The sequence below is a fragment of the Fusarium verticillioides genome, chromosome 10 (genome assembly GCF_000149555.1).
Source record: "Fusarium verticillioides 7600 chromosome 10, whole genome shotgun sequence".
Taxonomy (NCBI): domain Eukaryota; kingdom Fungi; phylum Ascomycota; class Sordariomycetes; order Hypocreales; family Nectriaceae; genus Fusarium; species Fusarium verticillioides.
This window is the reverse complement of record NC_031684.1, coordinates 1065647-1093358: the sequence shown is the minus strand read 5'-3', so window position 1 is coordinate 1093358 and position 27712 is coordinate 1065647. Positions and strand designations below refer to the sequence as shown.

General features: G+C 48.3%; 13 protein-coding genes across 13 annotated transcripts; 6 read left to right on the top strand and 7 right to left on the bottom strand.

The window, feature by feature from the left end:
• Positions 1 to 53: 53 nt before the first annotated feature.
• On the bottom strand, positions 54 to 924 carry FVEG_16408 (hypothetical protein; the record flags this gene model as incomplete). The annotated part of the gene is made up of 2 exons (XM_018905643.1): positions 54 to 697; positions 753 to 924. The coding sequence occupies 2 exons, from the start codon at positions 922 to 924 to the stop codon at positions 54 to 56; spliced, it is 816 nt and encodes a 271-aa protein (XP_018755312.1).
• A 644-nt stretch (positions 925 to 1568) lies between these two features.
• FVEG_16409 (hypothetical protein) lies at positions 1569 to 3478 on the top strand (the record flags this gene model as incomplete). Its single annotated transcript, XM_018905644.1, has 2 exons — positions 1569 to 2041; positions 2099 to 3478. 2 exons carry the CDS (start codon positions 1569 to 1571, stop codon positions 3411 to 3413), a joined length of 1788 nt encoding a protein of 595 aa, XP_018755313.1. The 3' UTR covers positions 3414 to 3478.
• A 278-nt stretch (positions 3479 to 3756) lies between these two features.
• FVEG_16410 (hypothetical protein) lies at positions 3757 to 4867 on the top strand. Its single transcript, XM_018905645.1, has 2 exons — positions 3757 to 4216; positions 4266 to 4867. Exons 1-2 carry the CDS (start codon positions 3838 to 3840, stop codon positions 4688 to 4690), a joined length of 804 nt encoding a protein of 267 aa, XP_018755314.1. The 5' UTR covers positions 3757 to 3837; the 3' UTR covers positions 4691 to 4867.
• A 2194-nt stretch (positions 4868 to 7061) lies between these two features.
• FVEG_08731 (hypothetical protein) lies at positions 7062 to 9639 on the top strand. Its single transcript, XM_018897618.1, has 3 exons — positions 7062 to 7217; positions 7319 to 7681; positions 7734 to 9639. Exons 1-3 carry the CDS (start codon positions 7151 to 7153, stop codon positions 8987 to 8989), a joined length of 1686 nt encoding a protein of 561 aa, XP_018755315.1. The 5' UTR covers positions 7062 to 7150; the 3' UTR covers positions 8990 to 9639.
• Positions 9640 to 10302: 663 nt separating this feature from the next.
• Positions 10303 to 11149, top strand: FVEG_08732 (hypothetical protein). The gene has a single exon (XM_018897619.1). The coding sequence runs from the start codon at positions 10414 to 10416 to the stop codon at positions 10735 to 10737; it is 324 nt and encodes a 107-aa protein (XP_018755316.1). The 5' UTR covers positions 10303 to 10413; the 3' UTR covers positions 10738 to 11149.
• Positions 11150 to 11415: 266 nt separating this feature from the next.
• On the bottom strand, positions 11416 to 13119 carry FVEG_08733 (hypothetical protein). The gene is made up of 3 exons (XM_018897620.1): positions 12402 to 13119; positions 12101 to 12354; positions 11416 to 12050 (listed from the first exon to the last, which is right to left on the bottom strand). The coding sequence occupies exons 1-3, from the start codon at positions 12979 to 12981 to the stop codon at positions 11535 to 11537; spliced, it is 1350 nt and encodes a 449-aa protein (XP_018755317.1). The 5' UTR covers positions 12982 to 13119; the 3' UTR covers positions 11416 to 11534.
• A 909-nt stretch (positions 13120 to 14028) lies between these two features.
• FVEG_08734 (pectate lyase) lies at positions 14029 to 15138 on the bottom strand (the record flags this gene model as incomplete). Its single annotated transcript, XM_018897621.1, has 2 exons — positions 14029 to 14792; positions 14841 to 15138. The coding sequence occupies 2 exons, from the start codon at positions 15136 to 15138 to the stop codon at positions 14029 to 14031; spliced, it is 1062 nt and encodes a 353-aa protein (XP_018755318.1).
• Positions 15139 to 16120: 982 nt separating this feature from the next.
• On the bottom strand, positions 16121 to 17989 carry FVEG_08735 (hypothetical protein). Its single transcript, XM_018897622.1, has 2 exons — positions 17599 to 17989; positions 16121 to 17549 (listed from the first exon to the last, which is right to left on the bottom strand). The coding sequence occupies exons 1-2, from the start codon at positions 17897 to 17899 to the stop codon at positions 16318 to 16320; spliced, it is 1533 nt and encodes a 510-aa protein (XP_018755319.1). The 5' UTR covers positions 17900 to 17989; the 3' UTR covers positions 16121 to 16317.
• Positions 17990 to 18204: 215 nt separating this feature from the next.
• FVEG_08736 (hypothetical protein) lies at positions 18205 to 19276 on the bottom strand (the record flags this gene model as incomplete). Its single annotated transcript, XM_018897623.1, has 3 exons — positions 18205 to 18877; positions 18927 to 19121; positions 19245 to 19276. The coding sequence occupies 3 exons, from the start codon at positions 19274 to 19276 to the stop codon at positions 18205 to 18207; spliced, it is 900 nt and encodes a 299-aa protein (XP_018755320.1).
• Positions 19277 to 20695: 1419 nt separating this feature from the next.
• On the top strand, positions 20696 to 22538 carry FVEG_08737 (hypothetical protein; the record flags this gene model as incomplete). The annotated part of the gene is made up of 4 exons (XM_018897624.1): positions 20696 to 21232; positions 21287 to 21688; positions 21744 to 22052; positions 22102 to 22538. 4 exons carry the CDS (start codon positions 20696 to 20698, stop codon positions 22468 to 22470), a joined length of 1617 nt encoding a protein of 538 aa, XP_018755321.1. The 3' UTR covers positions 22471 to 22538.
• FVEG_08738 (hypothetical protein) lies at positions 22523 to 23751 on the bottom strand. The gene has a single exon (XM_018897625.1). The coding sequence runs from the start codon at positions 23688 to 23690 to the stop codon at positions 22668 to 22670; it is 1023 nt and encodes a 340-aa protein (XP_018755322.1). The 5' UTR covers positions 23691 to 23751; the 3' UTR covers positions 22523 to 22667.
• Positions 23752 to 24142: 391 nt separating this feature from the next.
• On the bottom strand, positions 24143 to 26265 carry FVEG_08739 (serine/threonine protein kinase; the record flags this gene model as incomplete). Its single annotated transcript, XM_018897626.1, has 2 exons — positions 24143 to 24679; positions 24736 to 26265. 2 exons carry the CDS (start codon positions 26263 to 26265, stop codon positions 24143 to 24145), a joined length of 2067 nt encoding a protein of 688 aa, XP_018755323.1.
• Positions 26266 to 27281: 1016 nt separating this feature from the next.
• On the top strand, positions 27282 to 27699 carry FVEG_16411 (hypothetical protein; the record flags this gene model as incomplete). Its single annotated transcript, XM_018905646.1, has 2 exons — positions 27282 to 27480; positions 27668 to 27699. 2 exons carry the CDS (start codon positions 27282 to 27284, stop codon positions 27697 to 27699), a joined length of 231 nt encoding a protein of 76 aa, XP_018755324.1.
• Between the last annotated feature and the right edge of the window lie 13 nt (positions 27700 to 27712).

Sequence of the window (27712 nt, the reverse complement as noted above, 5' to 3'; positions counted from 1 at the left end):
TCAAGATTTTAGGAAGTTGCTTTGGATATCATATCTATCTCTATGTTGCACCATTAGGGTCCCAGCTCGATCGGATCCCATCCCCCCTTGACATGCTGCGGCACTATACTACTACTATTGTAGAATGGAATAAAGGCCACTATAACCAGTAACATCAGAAAGGCGTCAAAGATATACAGCATTGACTCATTTTTGCTGATGAAACCATGGAACCCTTGCATGAACTCGACTGCACGAACTAGATTTCGTATCCAGATTGCTACCACCGTTCCAGCCAACGCTGCTGTGAAGTGCTGCCACCGAGGACCATTTGTGTCATTCTGGCTCTTAGCCTCTCTCCAGAACCTGTAGACCAGACCCAGATAAACAGCCAAAACTACCAGTTGGAAGACGAGGCCACCCAGAATAACATGATCTCCAATCTTCATCAAGTTGAGATTGCCAGTAACTTGGACGAGACCACCGCCGATCTGCGAGCAGAAAGCCACGATGTCGGTAAGAATGAAAAGCACCGTTATGCTGCATTTTCGGTTAGGTCGACCGAGGACACGGCTCTTTAGTCGCCCCAACGTAACGTATATGGTAGCGCAGACAAATACTGGCGCGACGAGAATGAGCATAAGTTGCAACATGAATGGCCTGGGTGAGTTCGGTAGCTGACCAGCCCAAGCGCGGCCATAATATCCAAACGCCTCGCCTAAGTGGACGGTCAGTAAGAGTCGTGTTATCGGTGACAGCGTGACAAGACATACAGATACCACCAAGGATCATAGGGATGAAAAAACGTCTTTTGGTCTGCACAACACGGACGATATGTATGCATGTTGCAATGGCAAAGCATGCCATGAAGCCATAGCCAGCTGCAGTCGAAGGTGTATATGGGTAGTAGAGGACTTTGCCATCCTCGAACTGGACTAAACCCATGATTGTGAAAGGAGGGCGGATCAGAGTGTTCAAAGCAAAAATGAAGAGGTACAAGTATAAGATCCGTTCCTGTCATCTTATAGCTGATGCCCTAGAAAGAGCCTTCGCATTGATATTGTAACTAGTTCCAAGCTGATACACAAAGTTCCCAAGAGGTGGAGTGCAATTTGGTCAAGCTGTGCGAATAATCAGCGATTGGTTACGATTCCCCCGAGAGTCGGACCTCCGGCGGTAGTTGCACGGACTCCACCCACAATGAATCATGTTCAGGGCAAAAGGAAATTGATAGCATGACGTGTCCTTGGCAATAACAATAATTTGCTGACGGGGTTTGGAAAGGAAAGGCCGGTAGTGGATAATAATGGCTTGTTGCAACCCACATGACGTAGGGAGGGACACCAAAACACATGAAGGCCAGGCCATTCACGGACACGCAAGGCCCTTGGTTCAGAATGCGAAAAGAGAGGCGAATATACGAAAAATGCTAGAGCAACCACCTTCCCTCCGTAGGTCCCGAAAGTCCCCGTAGTTTGTGTTCCTTGTCAAGCGAGACTGATATTGCTATAAAAGAGCCGATTGCATCCAGAAGAGGCGACAAACAAGAGACATTTGCGCACTGATTTTACATCAACTCAATAGAAATAATGCGTTTGTTAGCACTTCTTTTATGTTCAGCGGCTCTTGCGTCCCCAACAGAGCCGCCAAGATACAAAATTTCACCGTCCGATGCGACTTGGCCTATCGAAACCGAGTGGGCAGTGTTGAATAACTCTATCGGTGGGACTCTCATCAAAACACGCCCAGCGGCATCTTCCTGTTACGAGACAAATCCGTTTGATTCACCCCTGAACTGCAACATCGTTGAGGCCAACTGGACTCAGTCGACTTTCCATGCCAACCTCCCCGAGTCGATTTCATCCGCATTATACGCCAACAATTCCTGCCTACCTCCTGGGGCTCCGGGTTACAACAAAACGCGTGGTTGCCATCTCGGTGGATATCCAACTTATGTTGTAAATGCGACGAGCGATGAGCAGATCGCTCTCGCTGTCAAATGGGCATCAGACCGAAACATCCGCATCGTTGTCAAGGGAACTGGCCATGACTTATCCGGAAGGTTTGTGTTTCATTGCCGACACGAAGCTTTGAGCAATGGCTAACGATATTCTTACAGGTCTAGTGGTGCACACTCTCTGTCCATCTGGACTCGGCACATGCAACGGGTCGAGTTCGATCCGAACTGGAGAGTACCTGGGACTAATAAGACAGACACCGTGCTCATCGCCGCTAGCGGTCTCATTTATGGTGATGCAGTTGGCCACGCTCTCAAGTACGGCCACGTCATTGTCAGTGGTAATGATGCCACAGTTGGCTTGGGAGGGCATATCCAAGGTGGTGGTCATGGCCCATTGTCCAGCACCTTCGGCTTGGCCGCTGACAACATATACCAAGTGAGAGTTGTAACGACTCAAGGCCACATACTCACTGCCGATGCCACACAAAACCAGGACCTGCTCTGGGCCATTCGAGGGGGTGGCGCGGGACAATATGGTATTGTTACTGAATACGTGCTGAAAGCTTATCCCGCGCCAAGTGTCATCGAAACCGGTTTCACTATATCTCCACGTGGTAACAGTTCAGCTGCATACGAAGCGACCTGGAACGCTTTCTCAGAGTTGATGCGCCTGCTCCCTGATCTTATGGATGCTGGCTTAGCCGGTGCGGCGGTAGTACAAGGCAATTACAAAGCCGGCGTCAGCATCAACCAGGGGTTCTATGCCTTCAACAAGTCAAAGACAGCCACCGAAAAGTTGGTTCAGATGGCTATCGACAAGATCAACGCCTTTGCTGGTAACGACAGTAGCATCTTATCTATCGTCGCTTCCAAAACAACTGTCTATCCTCGATACAAGGAGTTCTTCGAAGCCTTGAATGCTGGAGGCTCAAACCAGGCCGGAGCTTATTCCATGCCGTCCAGTCGACTTCTTGGCCGCCGGGAGACATCCGACATGAACGAGAAGGTGCTGGTTAGCTATCTCAAGCGGATGCTTACAAACTCTGACCCGGAAGCATCTGGTATGGCTGTCATCGGCTTGCAGGGTGGACCGGGTCCTGCGGAAACGCCGAAAAGCATGCGAGGCGCGCTTCTACCAGCATGGCGATCAATCTATCTCCATACCATGAGCTATAGTCTGACTCTCGACAGTACTCTTACACCGGCAGAGACACTGGCGAAAGGAGCACGTGAGCTTAATGACTCTAAGGAAAAGCTCTGGCAGGAATGGGCGCCAGATACTGGAGCGTATATGAACGAGGCAAATCCCTATAATCCGCATTTTAAGACGGACTTCTACGGAGCATTCTATTCTCGTCTGTTGGAAGTGAAGGAGAAGTATGACCCTACTGAGAGTCTTTGGGTTTTATCTGGAGTCGGAAGTGATGCTTGGGACTATAGTCTAGATACAGGCAATCTTTGCAGAGGGAGTTAAGTTACCTATGGCTATAATCTCTGTTGCATCTGATGCTGCTTCAGTGAGACAGATAGTCGTGACTGTATATTTATGACCAATACACCAGATACTAGATAGTGTAAAAACATAGTAGGCGGAAGCTCTAAGTTAGTATCAGTACATTTAGATAGCAATACACTTGCAACAAAGTGAGAACAGTTTACATCTCGAAAGATATTTGATAGACATAGACGATATGAACAGCTATTTTAAACATTATAGAAATTCTCATATTTGAGTTAGTCTTCCTGCAGCGATGATTATAAATCAACATCAGTATCCGGATTATGTCTGCGTCATTGAGCGGGGTACTCGTCTTCACCCAACATCCTTTGAAACTATCATATCTTCAGTTAAGAAACGCAGAACTTCGAATAATAAACAGATTAAGCTACATTTCAGCATGGGTAGTGCTTCCCGCTATGTTGAGCTCGCTCAGAGCCTGATCGAGCATGGTCCCCGCAAGACAATGCAGACATCCCGCCGCTTGCGGGCCGTTCACAATCATACCACTATTGTGGATACAACTCACGGAGTATTTGTCTGGGAACATGACAGTTTCCCCACTATCTATGTGCCGGCGATTGATGTGAAGAACGCGAAGCTGACTGATAAGAAGAACATCTCAGTGGAGCTCAAAGAGAGGGCCGCGATAGCTCAGCTCGTCATCCCAGCCCATGATAGTATCAAGGAGGCAAAGGTGGACAATGTTGTGCACTTCTTTCAAGATGTGACCCTTGGGGCACTTTCTGATATGGTGCGGATTGAGTTTCGCAGTATAGGTAAGTTTTCGAGTATGACTTGACGACATGGTTTGCTGACGGATGGCAGATCAATGGTTTGAGGAAGATGAACCAATCTTCGTCCACGCGAAAGATCCATTCAAGCGAGTTGATATACTTCACTCCACGCGTCCCATTGAAGTTAAAGTCAACGGCAAAACAGTTGCGAAAGCTACATCATCCATGCATCTCCTGGAGACAGGCTTGCCGACTCGTTACTATCTTCCACTGTCTGCTGTTGATCAGACTGTCCTGTCTAAAAGCACCGTCAAATCCAAGTGTCCATACAAGGGCGAGGCCGAATACTATAACATTGTGATCGACGGGAAAACCTTTGAGAATCTGGTTTGGTATTATAATCACCCAACTCTCGAGAGCGCAGCGATTGCAAGACTGGTCTGCTTTTACAACGAGAAGGTTGATATTATCTTGGACGGGGAGCTCCAGGAACGTCCCAAGACCAAATTTGCATAGCCTTGCAGACGGGCAAACATGCAAAACCGAGATGAAGTATAATTCATCTTTCACGATGGTCATGGTCGAACATTTACCGCCGGCCTGTTGTTAATATCACCTAAATCTTGGCATTGATATCTATGCTCCTCCAAAATTAATTGAGCCACTTCCGACTCCTAAATCTGTGCACCCCCAACTCGAATATCCTCCGTTTCTGGAACAATGGTGACACAGCATGTAAAGTAAAGCTCATTCCAGTGCACGGATAAGTATTGTGAAGATCTCGATGATGCCAGTCTGATGAATCACCGAGGCAACACGCACAATATGATACAGGGACAAGTCAGTGAATAAGAAATTACAAGTGAAACCAACGGAGCGGCTCAACAACGCCCAAGACATTGTGCCGCATTTGTTTCACCTTCTATGACGATAAGACTGGTCCCAATGAGTCTTGTAAACCACGTTTCCACTGCAGATGCTTGTTTCCCCGTGCATAAAATATTGAGACATTGCAGGGGTAGCGTCAATACGAAGCTCGTGCTACCGACCCGTATTTGCTGGCGACGGTAATACAGAAGTATATAATGAATCAGCAGTACGGTTTTCGATATGATCTGTCGCACATGGAGCAAAAGCAATTTCTTTGACGAGCACAAAGGGTCAGCCACATGCCGGGGTGATCAACCAGTGTTTAACAAGAAACAAAGATTGCCGTGGCTAGGGAGTTTTGCTCCGAATTGTGACATTGGAGACGATACACCGGCGGACACAATATCACAGCTCATTGGCATCTGTCCTTTGTGCATCATTCCTGGTTTCTATAAGCTGGATTTCTTTCTATGCTAGGTTTCAGCATACCGGTCTGAGAAATTCACGTGCTCGTGTCTTCTGCCGCACGGGAACGGTACCCAAGTACCCGTAACACGGCTTTGGGAGCTTGTATCATATTCGCGCATCATCAAGGATTATTCCATGGATACAAGCTGGATCATACGTTGTAGAACGAGCATCGATCAATTACCGATTTTCGTTGTCAAGGCCGAAGCGCCAGTCCCCAGCCACCAGGAACTAAAGAGACCGGTGAGCGAGCGGGGAACAGTAGGTACCAAGCAGGCCAGCTCACGAAAGTATCATTTTCATGCACTAATGCTGTGCTTTTCAGCCTCTCGATAATTCGCAGAATACGATTTATTGGACCGGATGTACTATTCTGCATATAGTCGTCAATTCCTGGGATTCAGCGCCTAATCGTGCTTATCTCTCGATACGATATGACAGATATCCCTGGCTCGTGCGGTGAAAAGAAGCCCGCAGATCAGAGTAAGCCCAGACCTCAATAGGGAAGCTAAGAAACAGTCGAGATCTGGATCCTGTCTGTCATCTACCGATACCACATCATCCTGTCGCATGAAATCGTCTTTGCCGTTTTCAGCCTCATTTTGCCCGCATGATAACTGTGAAAACCCGGTGTCGATTGGCTCGCCTCCCACTAGACGTTAGTGTTGAACGATTTCTGTTTCGCCACACATGAAAGATGGGCGGGTTGTCACTCGGCAGAAGAACGGTGTGCGACGGAAGATCTGGGTGCTGTGAGACATAAATCTTGATTGGTCTCGGTGAGTAATGGATCGGTATTGTGATGAAATTGTATGCGATATGTCGTCGTGTTTTGCAGGTTGCGCTGTGATTGTTAAGAGTTTGTTTGACACTTTGACAGCTGGAGCATGCGGTTTGACATCACATTCATCACGACGAGGGGAAGTGGCTTTGCCTCTTGTTGGTGGCAAACAAGCGTTCACGATGAAGGATTGCCACCACATTCGCATTGTGGTAAGATAGGCTACTGTATGTACTGCATTGTCATCCGACCATGAACCGAGCGGTCAAGAAGAAGACACCAGCCAAGCTCAAAGCCTAAACAGAAGCAAATTCTTACAGTGAGTGATTCGTGCTGGTGCTAGGCTATCGGGATCATGAGTAATGAGCAGGGGAAGGGAGGGGTTTGACGCGGGAATGTGCAGAGGCATTCAATCTCCGCCAACGCCCATTCCATTAGCTCATGTCTTGCATGGAGCGATAATGATGATGCGCTGAATATCCGCAGTATTAGCAGAGATTCTCCGTGAACCAGGATCATTTCCCCTCATTTTGCTGCCAAGTGATAACCATTGCATGTTGTGAATTGCAGTGACCGGGGGGTGGCAACGCCTGCAAGAAACTTGCGTGGGGGGTTACAGTAGCGCTACGTTGCACCGAGTCGGTTTGCGGGCCGTTGTACCATAGACTAAGCGTGCGTGCACTGGTTCAGCGGCCGTGGATTTTCTGTTAGGCTACTTGAGAGTCATGAGGCCCGCCAAAAGAGTTTTTTTCTTCCTCTCTTTCTTGGACTCTCTTTTCACTTTCAGGTCCTGCAACTTTGACGCCCTTGCTCCTCAAGAGAAGAAGAAAAGACACCCGAGATTCGCTGTAAATATCATGAATTTGAGAGCAAGGGAAGACAAAGATCCTAATGCTTTCCCCACGAGGCAACTTCTAATTCTCGGTATGCGCGCACTCTCACTCTCACTCACCGCCATGACGGACCCCTCCCCTCACCCATGATAATCTCACGAGCGAGCGAGCGAGCGCTAACCACGATTGCAGCAATATGTCGCTTTTCGGAGCCGATTGCCTTTAATTCCATCCTGGCCTACACGTTTGTCATGGTCAAGGATTTGGGCATTGCTGAGAAAGATGCTTCACTTTACGCAGGACTGCTCGTCTCGGCGTATGCGGTCGCTGAGGCGCTGACCTCGATGGGATGGGGTATTCTGTCGGACCGCGTTGGGCGAAAGCCTGTTGTTCTGTTTGGACTTGTTGGCGTGGCTTTGTCGAGTCTCATTTTCGGTTTGGCCAAGAGCTATTGGGTTGCTCTGCTTGCACGATTCGTCGGCGGCGCGTTGAATGGAAACGTGTCGGTCATGCAAACCATGGTCGCTGAAATGGTGAAGTTGCCTGAGCATGAGCGTAAGTTTCCGTTGGAGCCATGGACATCACAGAAATGCTAACTTGCTCGCAGCCAAGGCCTACGCCGTACAGCCTTTCGTCTGGACTCTTGGCGGCATCATCGGGTCTGCGATGGGAGGTTTCCTCGCTCAACCCGCCAAATTCTACCCTTCAATCTTTTCCGAGGGTGGACTGTTTGGACGATATCCTTACCTGCTTCCTAACCTTGTCTCAGTGGCCGTGGTAGCTATCGCGGTTATCCAAGGACTCTTTCTTCTCGAGGAGACCCTTGTCAAGCCCGGATCCGAGGGCGAGAACGGCGTTTCTAACTACCAAGCAGTCCCCGCCATAGACGATCTCGAATCAATCGATGAGCGCACACCTCTCCGACGCTCTGCAGTCCGCACCTCCGTTTCTCGCAGCCGTCGACACATGTCACCCTCCACCAGCCGATCACGACCTCGCTTCGCCGAGTCCAGTCTTGGAATGGCAGTCGAACACGACTTTATCGACCTCCGCCGCTCTTCTTTCGGAACTGTGCACTCCATTGTCCTTCCTCAGGATCTTCTCACACCCCCAAACGAGGAGCAGGAGGACGAGCAGGCCAAGTCCGGTGAACGGACGTTCAATAAGACGATTATGATGCTCATCGTCGCACTGCTTATCTTCTCTTATCACCAGATGGCTGCAAGCAGTCTTCTTGCCACATATCTGCTTGACGATCCTTCTGAGAAACGCGGAGCTATCGACTGGATTGGTGGTCTTGGTTACACCGTACACGATGTCGGCGTATATCTCGCAGTTAACGGAGTACTGGGTCTATTTATCCAGGCCGTCATCTTCCCCGTGTTCGTCAGCCGTGTTGGAGTATGGCATTCCTTTGTGAGCATGATTATCATGTATCCTGCTTCCTACATGCTCATGCCTTTCCTCTCCGCGTTCGGCGAACCAGTTGTCTCCTTGGGAATCTACGCATCGTTGTTAATGCAGAGCTTTTGCGGGTTGATAGTGGCACCCGTTACTCTCATTCTTATCAAGGATGCTACGCCATCCCCTCAGGTGCTTGGTCGAGTCAATGGCTTGGCTATGTCTGGTGCCTGTTTGGCACGTACTGTTGCACCGCCCCTTGCTGGAGTTTTCTATGCTCTGTCAGGTTCCGTGTCAGCATGGTTCAGCTGCGTTGTTGTAGCTATCATCGGAGCAGTTCAGCTTTTCTGGATTCCACGAAGAAGTATCAAGAAGGACGATGTCATGGTGGATAACGCCCTTACCAAGACAGTCACCAATGAATCTCGCCGTGGACGACGTGGCAGAAACTCTTTGTCATAAGAGGCCACGGGTACTACTGAGGACGATCCCCATAGCTGATACATCGACCGAGTATAGCAATCATTAGGTATGAACGAAAGGAAGCAACGCCATAACCAGCCTCGACGGCGATAAGCGAGTGGCCATACTTGGCGTTCTCGCAGCCTTTGAAAGCGACTTGTTACGATCACAACGATGCACAACATCCAACACGATCCTTGGCGACGCCCACAGAAAACTGTGGGCTATGTAATCCTTTCCTTTGATGACAACAACTTACGTTTTTAAAGTATCGTATTCTTCAACCTTCATTGATCGACATGAAACTGGGACACTCTTGTCTATTCCATATGCGCATTTCTCATGATTTTGTGTGTCGCTTTTCTGTTTCTGCTTTTCGGGGTGAACGATAGTTTCTGAGGCGCAAGGTATTGGTTCCATGATCTGGAAGGTAATGATGCAATCCAAAAATTGCTTTATCTCGAGCAACTACTCAACAAATTCTTTATGCTAGAGTCCGATTTTCTTTGTCTTTATCTTAGCTTGGGGGCCTAAAGAGCTTTATGTCATATTCTGCAATCCATTGTAGCCAGTACAGTATGATCATACCATTTCACATCATTGGCTGTCTGTTTCAGTGCTTCGATGATTCTCAACCATCATCTCAAGAGAATGGTGCAACTTGTAGGAGAAATAGGGAGAATGAATCTCCTATAAGTACTCCGTAGCCAATCATCGATCCCGCCGTGCAAGGGTACTGGCTGGATAAGTTCAACGGCGCGGCACAGAATCACACCCACCATCTTCTCTTGGGTGACAACGGCTCGGTTAACCTGCGAAAATAGCATCTAATAATCACCATATGTGCGCCGCTGTCTAGGTGGCTCAGGGTAAAGCCTCATCTTCTTCGCTGGAAGCGACAGTCAACCATCTACTGACGATGCTGGAACCCAAAAGCGAGGGTACGATCATCGACCAACCTCACTGGTCAGAATGATATGTCGTGGTACCGTTGCATTATCGGATGGCCTGACGCCGCAAAGCCTGGGGTGGATATGGGCAGATCATCACGATGCAAGATATCCAGAGGCAGGCCCTCGAAGTTTCTATACCTTGGTCTGTAGTCTCATTGCATGGACAGACATGTCACTGTCCCATCGCCCTGGGCAAACAACTACCGACATCGGGTTCCAGGTTAAATGTCAGGCCACTTTGGGGTAAATGCGGAGTGAACCGGTGATAGTGCGGGGAGTTTTGTTGCGGGGAGTTTCCTTTTCCAGGCGCATTCCCTTCATCCGAGCCGAAGCACCCTCAGCCCGGGGACCAGCCCGAGAAGGATATAAGTAGATTGAAAGGACTCCGAATTCCCCAGATTTTCTACTCCAAATCATCTCTTATCTGATCAATACATCCATCTACTCACTCTAATCTCCAACATTTTCATCATGAGCTCTTCCATCCGGACTCTCTCCCGCGGTGTTCGCACTGCTCCTCGTGCTCTCCGTGGACTTAGCCAGGTTCGACGACTGAGCACCACCGAGGCCAGCCGCAACCTCTCCAGCACTCGCGACTCTGCTGTTCATGACCCCATCATGGATAAGTTCTGGGGCAACCGTGTCAACGTTTCCGAGACTTCCACCATCGTTACTCAGACACCCAGCGTCTCCGCTACCACTACCAGCCGTGACCCTCCTCTGGGCACCAACGTCTTTGAGCCTTCATCTGCTCCTCGCTGGTCTGGCATCTCCATCCCTACTGGCCGACAATAGAGGAGCAGTAGCCATAATATCACACACACCACCACAAACAAGACATAGCCATCTTCCAGATGACTGCTATAACCCATCGCGTCGGGATTTATCCCAACGAATGACGATATGAAACGTTCCACCACGCCCCAGCATACCATTACTACACCATGGATACCCAGTCTTTTCACGAAATGAGAAGGAATCCCCAGAAATTGTATATCCCAGAGTCGCATTGAGATCTCTGAAAGAATGAATCTTGGAGCGAACTATGGCAAGGGAATCATTGGATTTAAGCAAGGAAAGCAGCTGCGATTGACCGAGCAGAGTATTGACTTTTCCTCAATTTGTACATAGCCCGGATCTGAAAACTGGGCGCTTATAGCTCCAGCGAGTGTATATAATGATCGATAACCTGTTAAACTTGAATGCGCATCTGTGATTGTAAATTTGGTGCTGAAATGATCTCCAACACACAATGATCCACCACCAACCCCAAGCTTCGGTATACTTCGGTCTCTTTTCCACCGGACCTTCGGAAAGTTTCTCGAGGTCCACTTAGCCTCCGATGCGGGCCAAAAGTCTAGAAGCTATCGCCAGTCTCCACCGGACCCTAGATTTGGCTCCGACTCGATCATGTTGTCTCATTTCTCAGTGGGAATCACGGTGATGTCGCCCAAACCGGATGAGCAATTAGTATGCGGACGTGTCTTCAAAGGATTGTATTGTTTCTTGCATCTCATAAATCTACATACATGTCAACTTGCATCACTCAAGCAATAAGCCATCTCAAGCTTCAACCCTACTCGGCTATGACTCTACAGAATCCATTGCAAAGCCATCATAAGAACGGAAAAAGCCAGGAAGCTGCCTGAGCCTGCAAGCTTAATGGCGGAATTACCCTCAGTTTCAGCAGACGATGACTTGGAAGCAGGACTAGAAGTCGAAGATGGAGAGTCTTCCGCCTTGTCCGCCTTGTTGGTCTCATTCTGATGACCAGGAGCAGAGGAGTCGTCGATCAACAGATTGGAAATAGCAACAAAGTTGGAGAACGTCTGTTCCATGGCATCGTCACCGTTTCCATCTGCCTTCAGACCCTCTGCCGACTTTCGAAGGACAGGGAGTACGGAACTGGATGTGAAGGGGGCGACCTGCGTGGCCACTGCAAGCCATCGGTGCGTGAAGCCCTTGTACATAACGATGTCGCGAGGGCATTTCCCTTTGCTATTCTCACATGCAACCTCGTTGAAGTCTCCATTCTTTTGGAAGAATGTCTTCAAGGTTGCTGATGAGAGGTTCTCGGTACGTTCCCTCCACTCGTCTGATCCCTCGGTCTAGACATCAGTTAGTCTGAAAATCCTTGATTATCAAGTTTTGTACTTACAAAGTTGTACATATATGCAGCACCCATGGTCAACCCTGCTGAATTGGCTGACCACTGGATCTGGTTGATGTTGGAGCAGTTCTTAGTAGCCTTTGTAGCTTGAGCACCATCATAGACTGCCCAGGTCTCTTTGTCGATGAGCTGACTGGTCTCGAGCCAGTCCCAAGTCTTTGAGGCATACTCGGCGTATGTGTCGTTGGATGTGAGTCTGGCGAGACGAGCACCAAGATTGAAGAAGAGAACATTGGCGAGTGCTATATAGGTTAGTGACTTGAAGGCTGAACTTGATAAGATAACATACTCGACTTGTAATCAAAACCAGCGTTAGTCATCATGATTTGCCATCGAAGACCGCCATTGCAGGTCTTCTGCTCAACTTCTGTGTCCCATCTCGCACGCTGCTCTTCCCAGACTGCAATGGCAAGGTCGAGCCACTGAGGTTGACCCTCGGAGGGTTCGGGATAGCCATATTCGGCGGCTGTAAGGGCAGCAAATGCCCAAATGGACTGATCATCGTTACCAATACTCGCTGTGTTGTTAGCTGGCATGAAATCCTTTCCTTTGCCAACCTGCCATTGGATACCCTCCGTAACGAGCGTGTTGTAGGTCTTGTCGCCTGTCAACTGCCAATAGTCGACATAAGACCCCATGAAAGCACCCGACTGGTACCAATAATAACCATCTGTTCCCATAGTTCTTTCAGGAAGCAGACCAGGGGTTTGACCGGTCTCGTTGCCTTTGTAGAAACTGATGAGATCCCCAGCAAGACCCTTGGACGCGTCTAAGATGCCATCCTTGCTGTCAAGCTTCATAGACTGCACAGGCGCAACCTGTGCCAAAAACAGCACAAGGCCAGCAGCACCTTTCTGGAGTGCACCCATTGTGTTAAGACGGAAATAAGAAACGAGTGTGGAGATGATCGATAATGTCACTGCAGATTTAACAATTGGGCTGACGCGAAGGTTGTTTTTATCATCAGACAAAAATTGGTTCGCGCTAGGCAGCGTGAGCCAAGCAAAAGGCGCAGTTGAGCTAGCGAAATGAGCGAGGCTATTACCCGCCGCTTGAACTGAATCCTTCGGGGCTATGTTGACCCAATAGCATCGTGAGTATCCAAATTACGGCCCAGATTTGCTTATATCACGTGCTTACCAAGACATACAAATCTGGGCATATAATGCTTCAAAGTATTGATGAAAAGTCATTGTGGTCGAAATGTTGTTGACTTTTGAACAGTTTTGATCAAGATGGTGTGAGCATGCTTGATATGCCCAGGAACAGATGAAGAAGGTTGGTGAATACGTCACCAAAGACCTGCCGCCAAGGGAACAGCATGCCACCAAAGAGAGGATCAAACCCTTCAGAAGCGGCGCGGTGATCCGCTGTTGACCTATTGGCAGTCAATAAGACACGAGTTGTTACAGTTCCAAGCTCAGCCTCAGGCCTGGATTCCCGGTCGACTGACAGCTGTAACATTTTGACAGTCATGCAAGTCTCGCATAGTTAACGGATACGAACCGCGGATTCTCATCCTGTTTTCGCTACGAATGAGGTTAGGTCTTACGCGTTTCTTGCTTGGCATCGTGTTTCCGGCGACTACTGCGTTTGGAATAGCTCACGCTGCCTTAGGTTCTGGCGTTGCTTCACTGCTGAGTGTTTCTGTTCTATCAAGTAAATGTTTTCAGGTATGCGTTGTTGGTAGTATTAGATTAGGAACCGCATTGACGAGCGTGAGTGACCAGGAACATTGGTGTCATTGTCGCATAGGAGAGTAAAGCAATGGTAGCGCCTCAATCATTGTCTCAACCCCATAAGTATTAACTATATAGATACAAGAACACAAGTTTTAACTGTGATTGATGCCTTCAAGTACATCTGACCTATTTGGGTAGATTGCACGGTATCTTCAACCAAATTATACGGTTCGCTTAGAAACCACCGAAGCCACCACTTCCAAAGTTGAAGTTGGGCTGAGAAGGCTGGGTCTGCTGGTTCTCAGACTCAGAGTCTTGGTCCTGGTTGTCGTTGTCGGACTGCTCATCCTTGTTGTCATCATCAGAATCATCGTTGTCGCCAGATTGGTCGTCACCCTGAGAGCCATCAGTAGAGGTCTCAACAGGGTCAGCAACCTCAGATGCGGCAGGGGTCTCAGAGCCTTCAGCAGGAGTAGTAGGGGTAGCAGGGGCCTCAGTAGATTCTCCAGAGCCTGAGCCTGAGCCTGAGCCTGAGCCAGAACCGGAGCCTGAGCCGTCGCAAGTGCCAACCTCCTTGGGCTCACTGCCGTCTGTGACACCCTCGAAAGTGATACACTCCTTGGGAACGTCGGTGAGTTGGATGCCGGAGATCTTTGCGGTGTCGCCCATGTTAGGGTTGATGCCGACAAGGATCTTTCCATCGCTGGCAGAACCACCAGAGATCTCGACGTGGCGAGCGGGCATCTCCTTGCAGTTACCGCAGCTGCGGTAGAGCTTGCCAAAGTGGGAGACCACAAAGTCCTTGATGATGACGGTACCTCCACCGTTGTGCTGGATGACCTTGTCCTCGGCGCCGGTAGCGCCGCCACCGTTGATGGTAGTGGTCTCACCATCTTCCTGCTTCTTAATAGAGAAAGCATCCTCGCAGACGGCGTCCCATACGACGTTGTTAAGAGTGCAGCCACCGTTGCAGTGAACACCCTCGATCTGGTTGGGACCTGAACAGTTAGGACTGGCGAGGAGTGAAAATGACTAATTGAACTTACCAATGCGGACGTTGGAAAGAGTGGCGCCCTTCTCGAGGATGAAGACGGCATCAGAGTCGCCGCCCTCCTCCTGACCTGTGCAAGAAACACCACGGTCGAAGATAGCATTGCCACCGTCGAATGATTCGCCGGCAGCGATGGTCATGGGAGCGTCGAGAACACTGCTTCCACCAGAACCACCAGAACCACCCTCGCTATCCTGACGACGAGAGAGAGATGGGGCACCAGTGATGAGGGGAGCGGGAGCGGCATAGGCACCAATGGCCAGAGTGACCGCCATGATCACACGGTACTGCATTTTGATGATTGGTAGGAAAGAGTGCTTGGTATGTGACGAAAGATGAGCGAAAAGACAGGAAATGGTATCAAACCAGTGAATACTTTATGAATGGTTAAGACAAATAAAGAATGTCCAAGCACAGCTTGTCGAAAGAGTGAAATAAAATGCAAAGAAAGTGATGATGAGACACAAAACAAAAAGAGGGTTCAGTGGAGGAGATGTCTTGGAATCTTATAGCTTTGTCACTTGCCAGGAATCATTCGTTAGTTCAGTGACATACACCCCAGATTGTCCCGGAAGCCAAGTTCTCGCTCATCAGATTGCCCACATTCCCGAACTCGCCTTGTCGTTCTGAAGATAGGTGGATCATTTTGACTGAAACAACCCACCGTTTGACATGGCAAAATTCTTAATTGATACAGCCCATGCGGCTCGTTTCAAACATGAATATTGCCGCCTATCAGAAGGAAATGTTTTGTGAAGGGCCCCTGCACGTAAATGAGACGACACGTCGATCACTGGTCGGTTTTTTAAGAAATCCCCGATGCTGAAACAGCGGCCCCTGACTAGGGTTAAGCTTAACCGCGCCATCTTACGTCTGGCGTTCTTCGCCGAGCTCTACTTGGCGAGCTTGTTATGCTTATAATTGCGGTAAAAAGCTTCTTTTCAGTCTATTTTAAGATCATTGAATTGCAGCAGCTTTAAGTGATGTTCCAGTTGTTTTGCTGGCTGATTCAAATGAGCGTCACGCTGAATAACTATTGTATGGCGGCCAACTTCTATACGCGGATTCCGCAAGATGCTCTTCTATGTCTCCATCTATTTTCGGACATTCGAATGATCTACGTAGTATTTGAGGCAAGACCCTAGTGCGAGTCATGATTACTGAGGGCGGCTGCGGTGATATTGGTGGATGACTGCATGTCTCAGGAAGCCCAGGGCCACCACGAATATCATCTCCAGAAACATACTGAACCCTGCAACTTCATGAGCCCTTTCATCCAGAAATAACCTGAGGCAGCAATTCATATCCTTCAATGTTGTGAAATGCAACCATGATGGCATGGCTGTTCCTCATACCAACATGCCGGCCTTACCCGGCCATTCTTGTTGGGGTTTCAAAGCATTTCGACATGACTAGGAGATCGCGAACATGTCTTGATTGGCAATGAACTGAGAGCTGACAATCTCTGAGCTCTAGTCTCGGCTGCATCTCCTCCGCTCGGTAGCAGCTAATACATCACGGTCTACTTCTATGTTTACAAAAACCCAAATGGCCACAGCATAACATGCCTGGCTGACGAAGAACGGCATACCGAGAGCCATTCCGCCAATCCCAAGACCACGGACCCAGAGCGCTGCCATCAAAGGCACCCCTAAAAGCGAACCAACCGTCTTTACCAGCATGACAATGGAGAAGATGTGAGGTTCAGGATCGGAAGAGTCGGAAGAATGAGGCGGCGATATGACTGGAGATTTGAGAAGGGATAAGGTGAATATAGGGAGGGCAGAGCCAAGGGCGTAGACAAACATGGAGGGGATTAACATCCAAATACCGCTGGCAAGGGCAATGCCCAAGGCGCCAAACACAGATGCGATAAGACAGTACATAGCGTTCCGAATATTTGACTTATCCGCTTCCTCAACCATGTCTTCATGTCGCACCTGACGTGCAGATCGCAAAAGCCTGGGAATAACGATGGTGAGTAACGAGAAGTTGACGATTGCTTTCCCAGATAAGAGGTACCCAGCGGAAGCAAATGTCCACTCGTAACGTGCAGATATATACTGAACAAGAAGCTTTGTGTCTGAGCTTGCAAGAGATGTAAGCATGAAGCTGAATAGCAACAAGCTGAAGTTCTTTGGGTGGCTGACGATGATGGTTTTGATTGTATGAAGACGGTCAATGACAGACTGAAGTAGCGGCTCATGATGGGATTGGGCTTTGATACGAGGGGATGAGAGGAGAGGTTCATGCTGGCTCTCATCATCGCCATCGGTTACTTTGTCGGTATTTCCATGCGTGGAGAGCATCTGTATGGTTGGGATAGCCAATGAGAGCAGGACTATGCCGAGCCAGAACGGTAGCCATAGCGATAAGGTCATGGTAGATGAAGCTAGTGCAGGCCCAAGTAAGGCCACGACGTAAGACACCGAGCTCATGTATCCGAAGTAAATTGCTCTTTGAACATGGTCGTCGGTTAAATTCGAGACAAGGCCGTAGGTAAGAGAGTTAAAGACGCAATCTCCGCCAAGGACTGAAAGCACGGGGCCGACCACGATGGCCTTAGTTGGGAGTAGGGTGTCAAAAGAGCCGACTATGATAGCCCATAGCAACATGAAAGAACGCGAAACAAGGTTGAGTCTGAGAATTGCCCGGCGGCCCCATTTCTCAGCTAGAAAGCTGAGGGGTATAGTCATGATGAAGTCTTCATCGCATTAGCAGGTTACATGCTATCGAGTACATGGATGGCTTACCTCCGGCCACCCAAAGCGTCTCCATCGCGCCCTGAATCCGACCCAGGTCTTTCTCTATCTCGCGAATCTTGCAGACCTTCTCATCAACGCTGCCACCAGGCTGGATTTTCGACGGATCATTCTTGACGTAGTAGTCTACGCAAAGACGTCTCTCGATCAATCGATTAGAGGGGAGTTGATAGAGGCTCATTGACAGGTTGACAAAGAGGCATAGGGTTAGCACGGAGATTACCGGCGCGACGCGTTTGCGAGATACAGGCTGCACCGGCTTGGGGCTAGGCTGGCGCGCGTGCTCCTCCATATCCTGTAATTGAGAGAAATTGAGCTTGTTTTTATCCCGAGATCATCATTGCGAACTGATATACCGGCTGCGGCTCTATCGTTATCTTCGATGGACAGTTCGATCAAAAGACGCCATCAGCTTGCGAGCACGTGCGATAAGAAGTCATCTTATCGAACATCGCTATCTTATCAGATAGCGCCTCAATCAGAAGTTGTTAACAGGCGGCCCAGTCTCAATCTTGACGGCGCCGCCGTCATGAAATTGATTTTGACACCTTGTTTCCCTTCTTTTCGCTGAAAGATTGTCCGTGACATAACATGTTCTCATATATACCAGACACCAGCAACGCTAGCACTGGGTCCAAAAGTCACAAACGCAAGCATGATCCAGAGTGATGTGGTGAACAGGTTCGTGTTGGCTCGTCCAACTCTGTTCAAATCCCAGATAGCTTGAACTGTCCACACATACGACGCTAGGAAGTATGCAAGTAGTCCGCCCTGCTGGCCCACTAGAATATGGAGTGACTCCTCGAGTATAATCGGCCGGCTGAAGTTGAGTATTATGTCGAGGTCAACGTTGCGAACGGCTTGCATAATGGCAAACCAATGATACAAAGTACCGAAAAGTCCAGCAGCCAAGTATACTCTAATTAGAATCTTTAGTTCGACTCTTAGTGTTGTATTCAGATTTCGTGCAGTTTTATGGTCATAGAAAGATCCCAACATTCCGACCAATACGGGAACCAGTAAGGGCCAAAATGACTTGGCGGCCTGCATCCACTTGGGGAGATACATTGTTGACAAAACAAGACCGACGTGAGTTGCTTCTGACATCACGTACGCAGATAAAATATAGCTGGCGTGATGTAGAGGAACGAATCTTCTCAGAGGCCACCAGTAAGATTCGGCGTCTGATATCAGGGTATAAATGAGATAGTAGAAAGGCATGGCGCCTCCAATTCCGGCGTGTTGAAAGAGCATGAGCCACAAGGAAGGTCTGGACACGATCAGTCTTCACTTTGCTTACCCAAAGGAAGAGTTCTTACAGTCCAAGAGGCGTGAGCTTGTTTCGTTCGCGATAGCCTTCAATCATGATAATGGCGATGGGCTGGATGAAATGGCCAAAGGCGTTGACCTTAAGAGACTCGAGACTCAATATCGAAGCCTTGTCTGTCCAATGGTCATGAGAGACAGATTGGCCTGGAGCATGTTTGCCAGGCTCAGCCCAGTGACGCTCGCGCCTACAATCACAACTTTGAATGGGTGTTTGTCAGCCATGATAAGTGAGAACCATGAGCTGTTTGCTAAAGTTGTTGATTGAGCTGACGATGGCCCAACAATCCAGGGCCTGCCTAATCGCGTACTTTACGCGTATCCACCAGGCCTCACGCTCCATCTCATTGTTCTAGGGTAGGTTCCTGGATCATCTAGATAAGATTGCAGTGCGCATAACCATGAAGTCGAAGAGGTCATTGTTTTATCCAAATCGTCTTTATCTCTTATAGTTCAAGTCTCTTAATTATGACTTCTCTCAAGCATGTAGTGTGATTTGTTGCTGGATGTGATGAGTGACTGAGCGATACGGACATTTCCACTTAACAACAAGTGCCGTTCTGACAATAATCCCAAACTACTAACATCCATTAAACCGTCAGTTCAAGAGCGAGCCCTACACGCGCGTCAACTCCAAAGAATAGTATATGCAACAGTTCTATGGAAGTAATGCCAGTTTGCCTATCTCTTTGGCGTACACGCGTCTCACTGCAAACATTTTCAAGATGCATCCGATCACGGCGCTCAGTTCATTGGCCCTTTCAGTGGATATCGTTTGTACTCAACCATGCACACTGAGAAGTTTCCTTCGGGATTTGAATCCTTTCCCTACTGATAAAGTCATCTCCTCGGGTTTATTAGTCTATGCATAGCTAATCTCCATGTTTATTCCCCCATGGAGGCCCCGGATCAAGGTTCAACCACAGAATTTGGGGAATTTGGGGTCACCCAACGCAGCTGACGTCAAGGGTCCTCTCAGATGCCATTGACAACGCTGTAATTGATCAGCTAGACGTGCCGGTACCCGATTTTGGTGTCACCCTCGAGCTTTGACGTGGCCCATCGAAGCTTTTATCCTCTGGCGAGGAAAAGACTGATACCCTGTGGGGTAAAGGTTTTGCCGGAGACTCAGACACGCCTTGAGTTTTTTTCTCCGCGCTGATCTCCGGATGGTCCGGGGTCTGGGTATTGGACGGGGATAGTGGGGGTTACGCGAGGTCGAGGTCCTTTTCCAGAGGGCTTTACTGGCTCTACAGCGGTAAATGGCTTGTCCTTGGCGATAGTAGTGGATGTTGAGGCTCAATATGAGGCTCAAATGGCTTGCAAGCCAAGAGCCGTTAAGCCGCGCTTCCGCAAGAGGCGTCCACACGACTCAGGAACAGATTTCTCTGACGACACAATTTGCTGATTTTACCAATCATTTAAGCTCATTAAGCTCAGTCGAAATTACGTGAAGGAATTGATCAGATAGCGGAAGCACGCCGACGACAATCTCATATCGTTGCCCCATACGGGGAAAACGCTCGTCCGGCCCGACTCATTTGCTCCATCGACTCCAGCGCCCCAGAGCAATGTGGGCATCTTTGTAACGTAGTGCATGGAGAAGAAAACTTTGCCAGGATGGGGAAGAGCAAAGACTCACCTCTTCAAAGTCGGGGCCCCGGATCCCACTGATTCCTATAAAGCTCTTGATCTGGAGTCGGTTTGTTGTCTCGACAGCTCCTCTGCTCGAATAACTCACGGACATACTGACCTTGTAACCATGGGTATCCTTACTCTTGCTGAAGATAGGCCGACGCCGCCTTCGGTGTACAACTGGCGCATTTATGTGCTTGCTGTCGTTGCTTCGTGCGGTTCCAACATGATCGGTTACACAAGTGCCTTCATTGGAACGACTATTACGCTTGATTCGTTCAAGAAGGAGTTTGGGATCGATAAGAAGACAGTCGAAGAGCGAAACTTGATCAGTGAGAACATCGTTTCACTTTTCATTGCTGGCGCTTTCTTCGGCGCACTTCTCACTTACGTTATGAGTCATTGGGTTGGCCGCAAATGGTGTCTTGCCATCGCTTCCGCTACCTTCACCCTTGGAGCTGGCCTTCAATGCGGTGCCGACTCGAGTACTGGCTTGGGAATTCTATACGCAGGTCGTGTCTTGTCAGGCCTTGGAACTGGTTTCGCAAGCAACATCATCCCTATCTACATTTCTGAGTTGGCGCCTCCTGCTATTCGAGGTCGTCTGGTCGGTCTTTATGAGCTTGGCTGGCAGATTGGTGGCCTTGTAGGATTCTGGATCAACGTCAGTCAAGACTTTATTCCTTTGCATATTGCACAATTACTAACCTTTGGATAGTATGGTGTCCAGAAGCACATGCCCGAAAGCCACCAGCAATGGATCGTTCCCTTCGCCGTCCAGATCATCCCGTCGGGTCTTCTCTTCCTCGGAACCCTTTGGATTCGCGAGTCCCCTCGATGGCTGTTCCTCAAGGAACGCAGAACACAGGCTATGGAGAACCTTTGCTGGATTCGACAACTCCCACCCACGGACCTCTACATCACAGAAGAGGTATCAGCCATTGATCACGCTCACGAGATCCAGAAGTCGACTGTTGGTATTGGACTTTGGAAGCCTTTCCAGGCTCTCAAGGATCGACCAAACATGATGTGGCGTCTCTTCTTGGGATGCATGCTATTCTTCTGGCAGAACGGTTCTGGAATCAACGCTATCAACTACTACTCCCCAACTGTGTTCTCCGTAAGTTTACAGCCATGGTCATGCTTGGAACTAGTGCCAATCTAACCTTTTACAGAGCATTGGAGTCCAGCACGATACTGTCAACGTAATGACAGGCATCTTTGGTGTCGTCAAAGCTGTTATGACTTTTGTCTGGCTTCTGTTCCTTGTTGATCAACTTGGCCGAAGGAAGCTTCTACTTATTGGTGGTATCACTGGCTCTATCTGTATGTGGATATTGGGTGCATACATCTACGTCGTCGACCCTACCAAGAACCCCCAGGATCATTTGACTGGCAGTGGTATCGCTGCTATCGTATTCTTCTACCTCTGGACTGCCGTCTACACTCCTACATGGAATGGTACGCCCTGGGTAATCAATTCTGTAAGTCTTGGATTCCCAAATATTGTTTCATCGTCTAACTAGTTTCAAGGAATTCTTCGACCCCAGTTTCCGATCCCTTGCACAAGCCTGCACAACCGCCAGCAACTGGCTGTTCAACTTCCTTGTCTCACGATTCACAGAGCAAATGTTTGCCGCAATGGGATACGGTGTTTACATGTTCTTTGCGACTCTGTCATTCTTTGCCTTCATCTTCGCCTTCTTCCTCATTCCCGAGACTAGCGGAATTCCGTTGGAGCAAGTTTACAGACTCTTCAAGATCAAGCCAATCTGGAAGGCAGACAAGATCCTCAAAGAGCAACTGAAACAGGAGGAACAGCAGTTCAGATCTGATGTCAAGGGTGAAGTGAGCCAATCAGAGAACCTTGAGAACGTTAGTGATAAGCGCGGAGAGGTATAAAAGCACGAATGAGGTTTAGACATGATGAATAGAATAGAAAAGAAAGGGTTATAGACGTCAAAGGGCAATAGAATCATAATAGACTATAGATACTGAAGTCAAGTTTTATGCTGTAACTATAAACTCTCCTCCACACGTCTCAACTGCAAAGAATATCCCCAGTAATTTGAAACAGAACAGGCGGCATAGTATAGAAATCAACGGCTGAAGTTTTGTTCGAAGATGAGTTGGGAAATGGTCTGGTTGCAGAAGTCAGTGACAACAACACCGTATCTGCCCTTCTTCTGCGACCTATACTCTCCATTCATGAATGTGAGAAGAGGTTGACATAGTTGCTCTGCATAGTAGGAAGGGGCCCAGAATCTTGGCTTCTTTCCATCCATATCCAGCCAGACATCGCATGTCGATGCAAAATACATAACGTTGTCATTGAAATCAGCTTCCTTGGCTTCGTTGAGCATATCTCGCGCACATTTCCAGCGCTCCTCGATGGTCATCGAATCTCGGCCTGCGTGTGTCGTTTGCTTCCATTTGCCTTCGGGCCCCTTGCTGCAGGCATTATTGTAGAAACTTGGGTCGTCGAAGTTGATGCCCAGCAACTCATTATCAGGATTCCAAAATCGACGCAGTAGAATAGCTCGACCTCGTACTTCGTGAAGCTTAGGCCAATATGCTCCTTTGAACCAGTTGTGCTTATCCCAGATCTCGGACACGCCGAAGCGAAGGTTACGGTCTGGCGTGACTATAACAGGAGGATTCGATCCGTCCCGCTTTTCCTCGTCCCATTTGATAGAAATGAGTAATGTTTCGCTTGGATACTTCTTAAGGAAATCCGCCATTCCGTCAAGAACTTGTGTCAGACTCTCCTTGAGCTTAGCACTTCCGTGACAGAGACCAAACGCCCAGCGACCTCCCTCGTTATCAAACTTTTCCCACGAGCGCACCCGCAGATCAAAGCAACGGACGCCAAAATGCAGTTGGTCCCACATAGAAGACCTTTGGCATGTTGCTATTGCAGTATAAACCTGAGCATACATTGAAACGATCCCAGGATTATATAACGCATAGGCGGCAAAGTTCACGTTGCCGTTTGACGCTACCACAACATTGGATTCAATAGCATGGCTATTATGAGTTCCCGGTATCGACATTTGAGTGACACTCAAATCGCCGGGAAGGTTTTTCATCCAGTCCCTGGGGTCATGTAGATTCAGATTCATGCTGAGAGGTTGGAATGATTGAGAGGAAGCGATAAAAAGTAAAAGAGGAATTATTTTGACACTACAGCATACTTCAGGTATTCCCTTGAAAGTATTTATACCATTTGGGTCCAGATTCGGTGCCAAGCATCGATATGGTCAATGTGACATGTCTGTGCCAGCTGGAAAATGCGCTATTGATGCAAATACCCCTGCAATATTGATACACTAGCTGTATTCAGTACCTTTCAGTTAGAAGAAGGGAAGTCAGCTGGGACATTTCAAAAAGCTAACTACAAGTAGGAGAATCATTGTCAATGCCATACGACATACCTGGACCTGGTTAGTGATTTATTTCAGCTGCATCAAACACAATTATCATGCCCCTCTTTGACCGAATTCACCACCATCACTAATCGGGGCTGCCGAGAACCCAAACCCTCTTGGATTCGAAAAGATCAATAATATTTAGATCAAATCTTCTCTTGGACAGAGAGCGACTGAAACCTATGGATTAAATCGCTGATAGGGCTGGGTTTCTGCAAAAGACCTCCTACAGACCCATCAAACTGAATCTTTGGTATCCGGAGTTGTAGGTTGTCGGGGGATAAATTAATATCGTTACTCATATGACGCAGCTCATTAAGCATCTTCAAAGCTTCTGGATCAGCAGCCCCCGCATCTCTGGTTGACTCCGTGTGAGACGAACCAAAGTTGGTCCTGCTACCCTCTTGCCCTCCTGAGATACCTGCCAAGATCCGAGACTGCCTTGAAGAAAATTGGCCATCGGGAATTGACTTCAACTGATCCTTCAATGGCAAGTGTCTTGATAAGCAAGCGTACCTGGGGTCCTGGTCACAACGGACCTGGATATCTCTGAGAGCTCTCAAGACCATACCTGCAGTATATCGAGCAGACTGATCCGGTACTAGCATCCCTTCGCTGATGAGATCTAGGAAGTCAGACATCGAAGGAGCACATAATCTATGGTTTTTGAGATCTTGAATCATCTATGGCAATGAGTTGTTAGCTCACGATGAAGGACTGATTCTGATACGATTCTTACTTTCGTGACTGTCTTTTTGACCTCTCCCCGGATGCCACTGCTTCCAATTGATGTGTATGTATCTGTTAAATCCTTTTCCCTGATCAAATTGTAGAAAGTATCGCCATGATAATTCCCAGACCTGTTCAGATACTTATCCTCCTTCAGTCTACTGTTTGAGAAGGTCCTGACACAGCTTTTGTCTCTCATCAGAAACACAGACGCATGCTCCAGAAAGACGCAGCCAAGAGACCAAATGTCATATCTGACTCCAACCCTACCACTTCCTTCACTCTCTGGGGCTTTGTAGGTTTGTGTATAGCCTTTGACACCAGCCCATGACACATGTGACTTTGACTGCGATGTGTTGAACTGGGTAAGGCCAAGATCGGCGATAACCAGGTGATCTTTCTTGTCGCCTTGAAAATCACTAAACCAAAGCAGATTTTGCGGCTTTATGTCGCTGTGCCGTCCGTACCTTCCTTCCAGCGCGACGTGAACTATTTCCTTCACGGTGCTGGCGGTGTAAGACGAGCGTTGCTCGTGAAGACTACCCAAGCTCCGCACAATACCGGCGCATTGGCGAAAGAACCAACACGCGTCTTCTTCGACATCAGGGCGGTATAAGCTTGGCATCGTTTCCCATAGATCGGTGAGATCGCCGTCGGCCCATTCAAAAACGAGGTAGTAATAGTCAGCTCGACGAAAGGAGAAAAGCAGTTGATGAAGGTGTTCTCTGTCTGCGAGCTTCTTGATAACCAGGCGTCTTGCGAGAGAGTCTGCTTCACTCGGATGGTCTATTGAGCTGTGCTGAACAGCCTTGATAGCGAAACACTCCGGTTTTGGGTACCTACCCCGGTACCATAAGTGCGACGGCTCTATAAAGACCTTTGTGACTTTGCCATATCCTCCAGACCGAATTACAGGGGGATCAGAATCCACAAATGGTAGGACAAAATCTGCAGGGAGTCGAAAATGATCCATAAACTGCTCTTCTTCATCGATAGTGCAGAATAGGCTGCATAGTTGCATCTGCTTCATAGTAAAGTATTCGGCTTCGGGATAGGACCAAGTCCAATTCTTTGAACACTCTATCTCATTATTCTCACGGTCGTATAAGATAGGTTGTTGTCCTCGTCGGTGAACAGTAAGTGGGAGCTGACTATCTTCTACCTTTGCTTTGACAAAGTCTAGTAGAAAATTAAGTCCATTGATCAATATCAATGTAGCCATGATCTTTAGTCTTCTTGGTTCGCCATTAGCTCCATATACCTCGTTGACAAGACTCATCAAAATTTCGTCTGTGAAGCTTTGACTGAGTATCTTTTCAACATTCCGGGGGCTGAGAATCCGAAGCAGCCGTCCCAGAGGTATAAACGCTTGCTTACCAGTATGATCAATAGCGGGTTTCCTACACGCGTTCATTAACGTTTCCCAGACAGAGGACATATCGACGTCAACGATTGGAAACTCCGAATCGAGGACATCTGCAGACACATTCGCAGAAATTCGATAAGCAGCCAATGACTCGAGCCATTTACGATGACCCATGTCAGGGATACTCCGAAATGTCGATGTGCTTTCTCTCTGAGATAATACCGAAATATGGATAGACTCTTGGCCCATCCAAGGTTTCAAGTCTATGTCGGATCGTGATGGCGCTTCTCCCCAATTCGGTATACCTGGAGGTTCATGGCGAGACGCCGTTGGTAAGTTTGGTAAGTGTCGGATTCGAGATGCATTGCGGCTTTCTGGTGATGTCATATATGAAGTGGTTTTCCTTACTCCCCTCACTCTTGAACGTGGTTTGGAAGGGTTGACCATGGTCCATATTGGCAAGGATAGGCTTCAAATGATATTAAGATGTCTTTGGGGTGAGGAGACGCTAGGAAATGCATTTTATTCCATATAATGACTGAAGGCTGAGATTCCATTCAATTAAGCCGAGCCTGATATCTCTTCAGTACGCATTTGAGAAATATAAAGCCCTCCCTGAATTGCGGCTGAGACCCCTGGTCGAGACATTTGGGCTTTGCATATGGTCAGCCAATGAGCTCAATAGGAATTCGGACAAGGCTTTGGCTACCCATAACAGACATTGGCTGAATGATGCCACAGCGGTTAGAATGCTTGGCCTGGAGCGGCTCGTGCCACCACCTCTTCGTTATCAGCATCACGAATCACCTTTGCGCAACGCCGATGTGACCTTCTGGCACCCTCCTCTAGCCTGATATGAGAAGAACTGCAGCGAGGGCTGAAAATTCCAGGCAGCAGCTATCGAGTGGCTGCATCACTTGGTTTGATTGCCCAGCCCAGAGTCTACTTTTCCAAGGTGTGTCAGACGGAGGCCACCCATAAGCTGCCTCTAGGCACAGCCCCTGCTTCTGAGGTTGCCTCGTCTGCCTTTTTCCCACTTTGTCATTTCTGAGTCATATCGCGTCCGTGATCGAGTGTCTTTAAATCAGCCACTTCCGTGTTTCTTTTACGACTTCCATTTCAAGCATATTTTCATCTATCCATCCGTCGACGTCCGACTTCATTCATCAACATCTCTTGTCCTATTCAGAATGCCTGGGCAAATGCAACAACAATCGAGTGGGCGGTCAATGACCAGCTCATCATACGACACTATCCGCATCAACGCGAAGGATGTTAGCCCACAAAAGCTTCTTGCTGTTCTCGAACGAAGTCTTCCCCGAAACAAGTTCTCTGTCGAGATGCAACAAGACATATACACTATACGATGGGACCGGGACTCTTTTAGACGTGGGACGTAACACTATATTGTTCTGCGCCAAGCATCTTCCTGAGACCTTCAGAAAAGCTCCTCTCACGAAGGCGCATATCAGACTCTCATATCACCGTCCATGACAGTGTGGAAACATAATATGGGCCTCTTAGCCTAGTCATCATCATCACCATCATCACATATATTTTATACATAGAATTATAGCAATCGGCAAGGAAATGAAGGGTATTCAATGAGAAATATGAATCA

Excerpts from the sequence above, each read along its gene's own strand:
- FVEG_16410 (XM_018905645.1), top strand. The coding sequence starts at position 3,838 with ATGGGTAGTGCTTCCCGCTATGTTGAGCTCGCTCAGAGCCTGATCGAG. Across the intron at positions 4,217-4,265 it reads GATTGAGTTTCGCAGTATAG|ATCAATGGTTTGAGGAAGAT; the intron begins GTAAGTTTTCGA and ends GACGGATGGCAG.
- FVEG_08731 (XM_018897618.1), top strand. The coding sequence starts at position 7,151 with ATGAATTTGAGAGCAAGGGAAGACAAAGATCCTAATGCTTTCCCCACG. Across the intron at positions 7,218-7,318 it reads GAGGCAACTTCTAATTCTCG|CAATATGTCGCTTTTCGGAG; the intron begins GTATGCGCGCAC and ends CCACGATTGCAG. Across the intron at positions 7,682-7,733 it reads GAAGTTGCCTGAGCATGAGC|CCAAGGCCTACGCCGTACAG; the intron begins GTAAGTTTCCGT and ends ACTTGCTCGCAG.
- FVEG_08732 (XM_018897619.1), top strand. The coding sequence starts at position 10,414 with ATGAGCTCTTCCATCCGGACTCTCTCCCGCGGTGTTCGCACTGCTCCT.
- FVEG_08733 (XM_018897620.1), bottom strand. The coding sequence starts at position 12,981 with ATGGGTGCACTCCAGAAAGGTGCTGCTGGCCTTGTGCTGTTTTTGGCA. Across the intron at positions 12,355-12,401 it reads TGGTTTTGATTACAAGTCGA|CACTCGCCAATGTTCTCTTC; the intron begins GTATGTTATCTT and ends TAACCTATATAG. Across the intron at positions 12,051-12,100 it reads CTGCATATATGTACAACTTT|ACCGAGGGATCAGACGAGTG; the intron begins GTAAGTACAAAA and ends ACTGATGTCTAG.
- FVEG_08735 (XM_018897622.1), bottom strand. The coding sequence starts at position 17,899 with ATGGAGGAGCACGCGCGCCAGCCTAGCCCCAAGCCGGTGCAGCCTGTA. Across the intron at positions 17,550-17,598 it reads GACGCTTTGGGTGGCCGGAG|ACTTCATCATGACTATACCC; the intron begins GTAAGCCATCCA and ends AATGCGATGAAG.
- FVEG_08738 (XM_018897625.1), bottom strand. The coding sequence starts at position 23,690 with ATGAATCTGAATCTACATGACCCCAGGGACTGGATGAAAAACCTTCCC.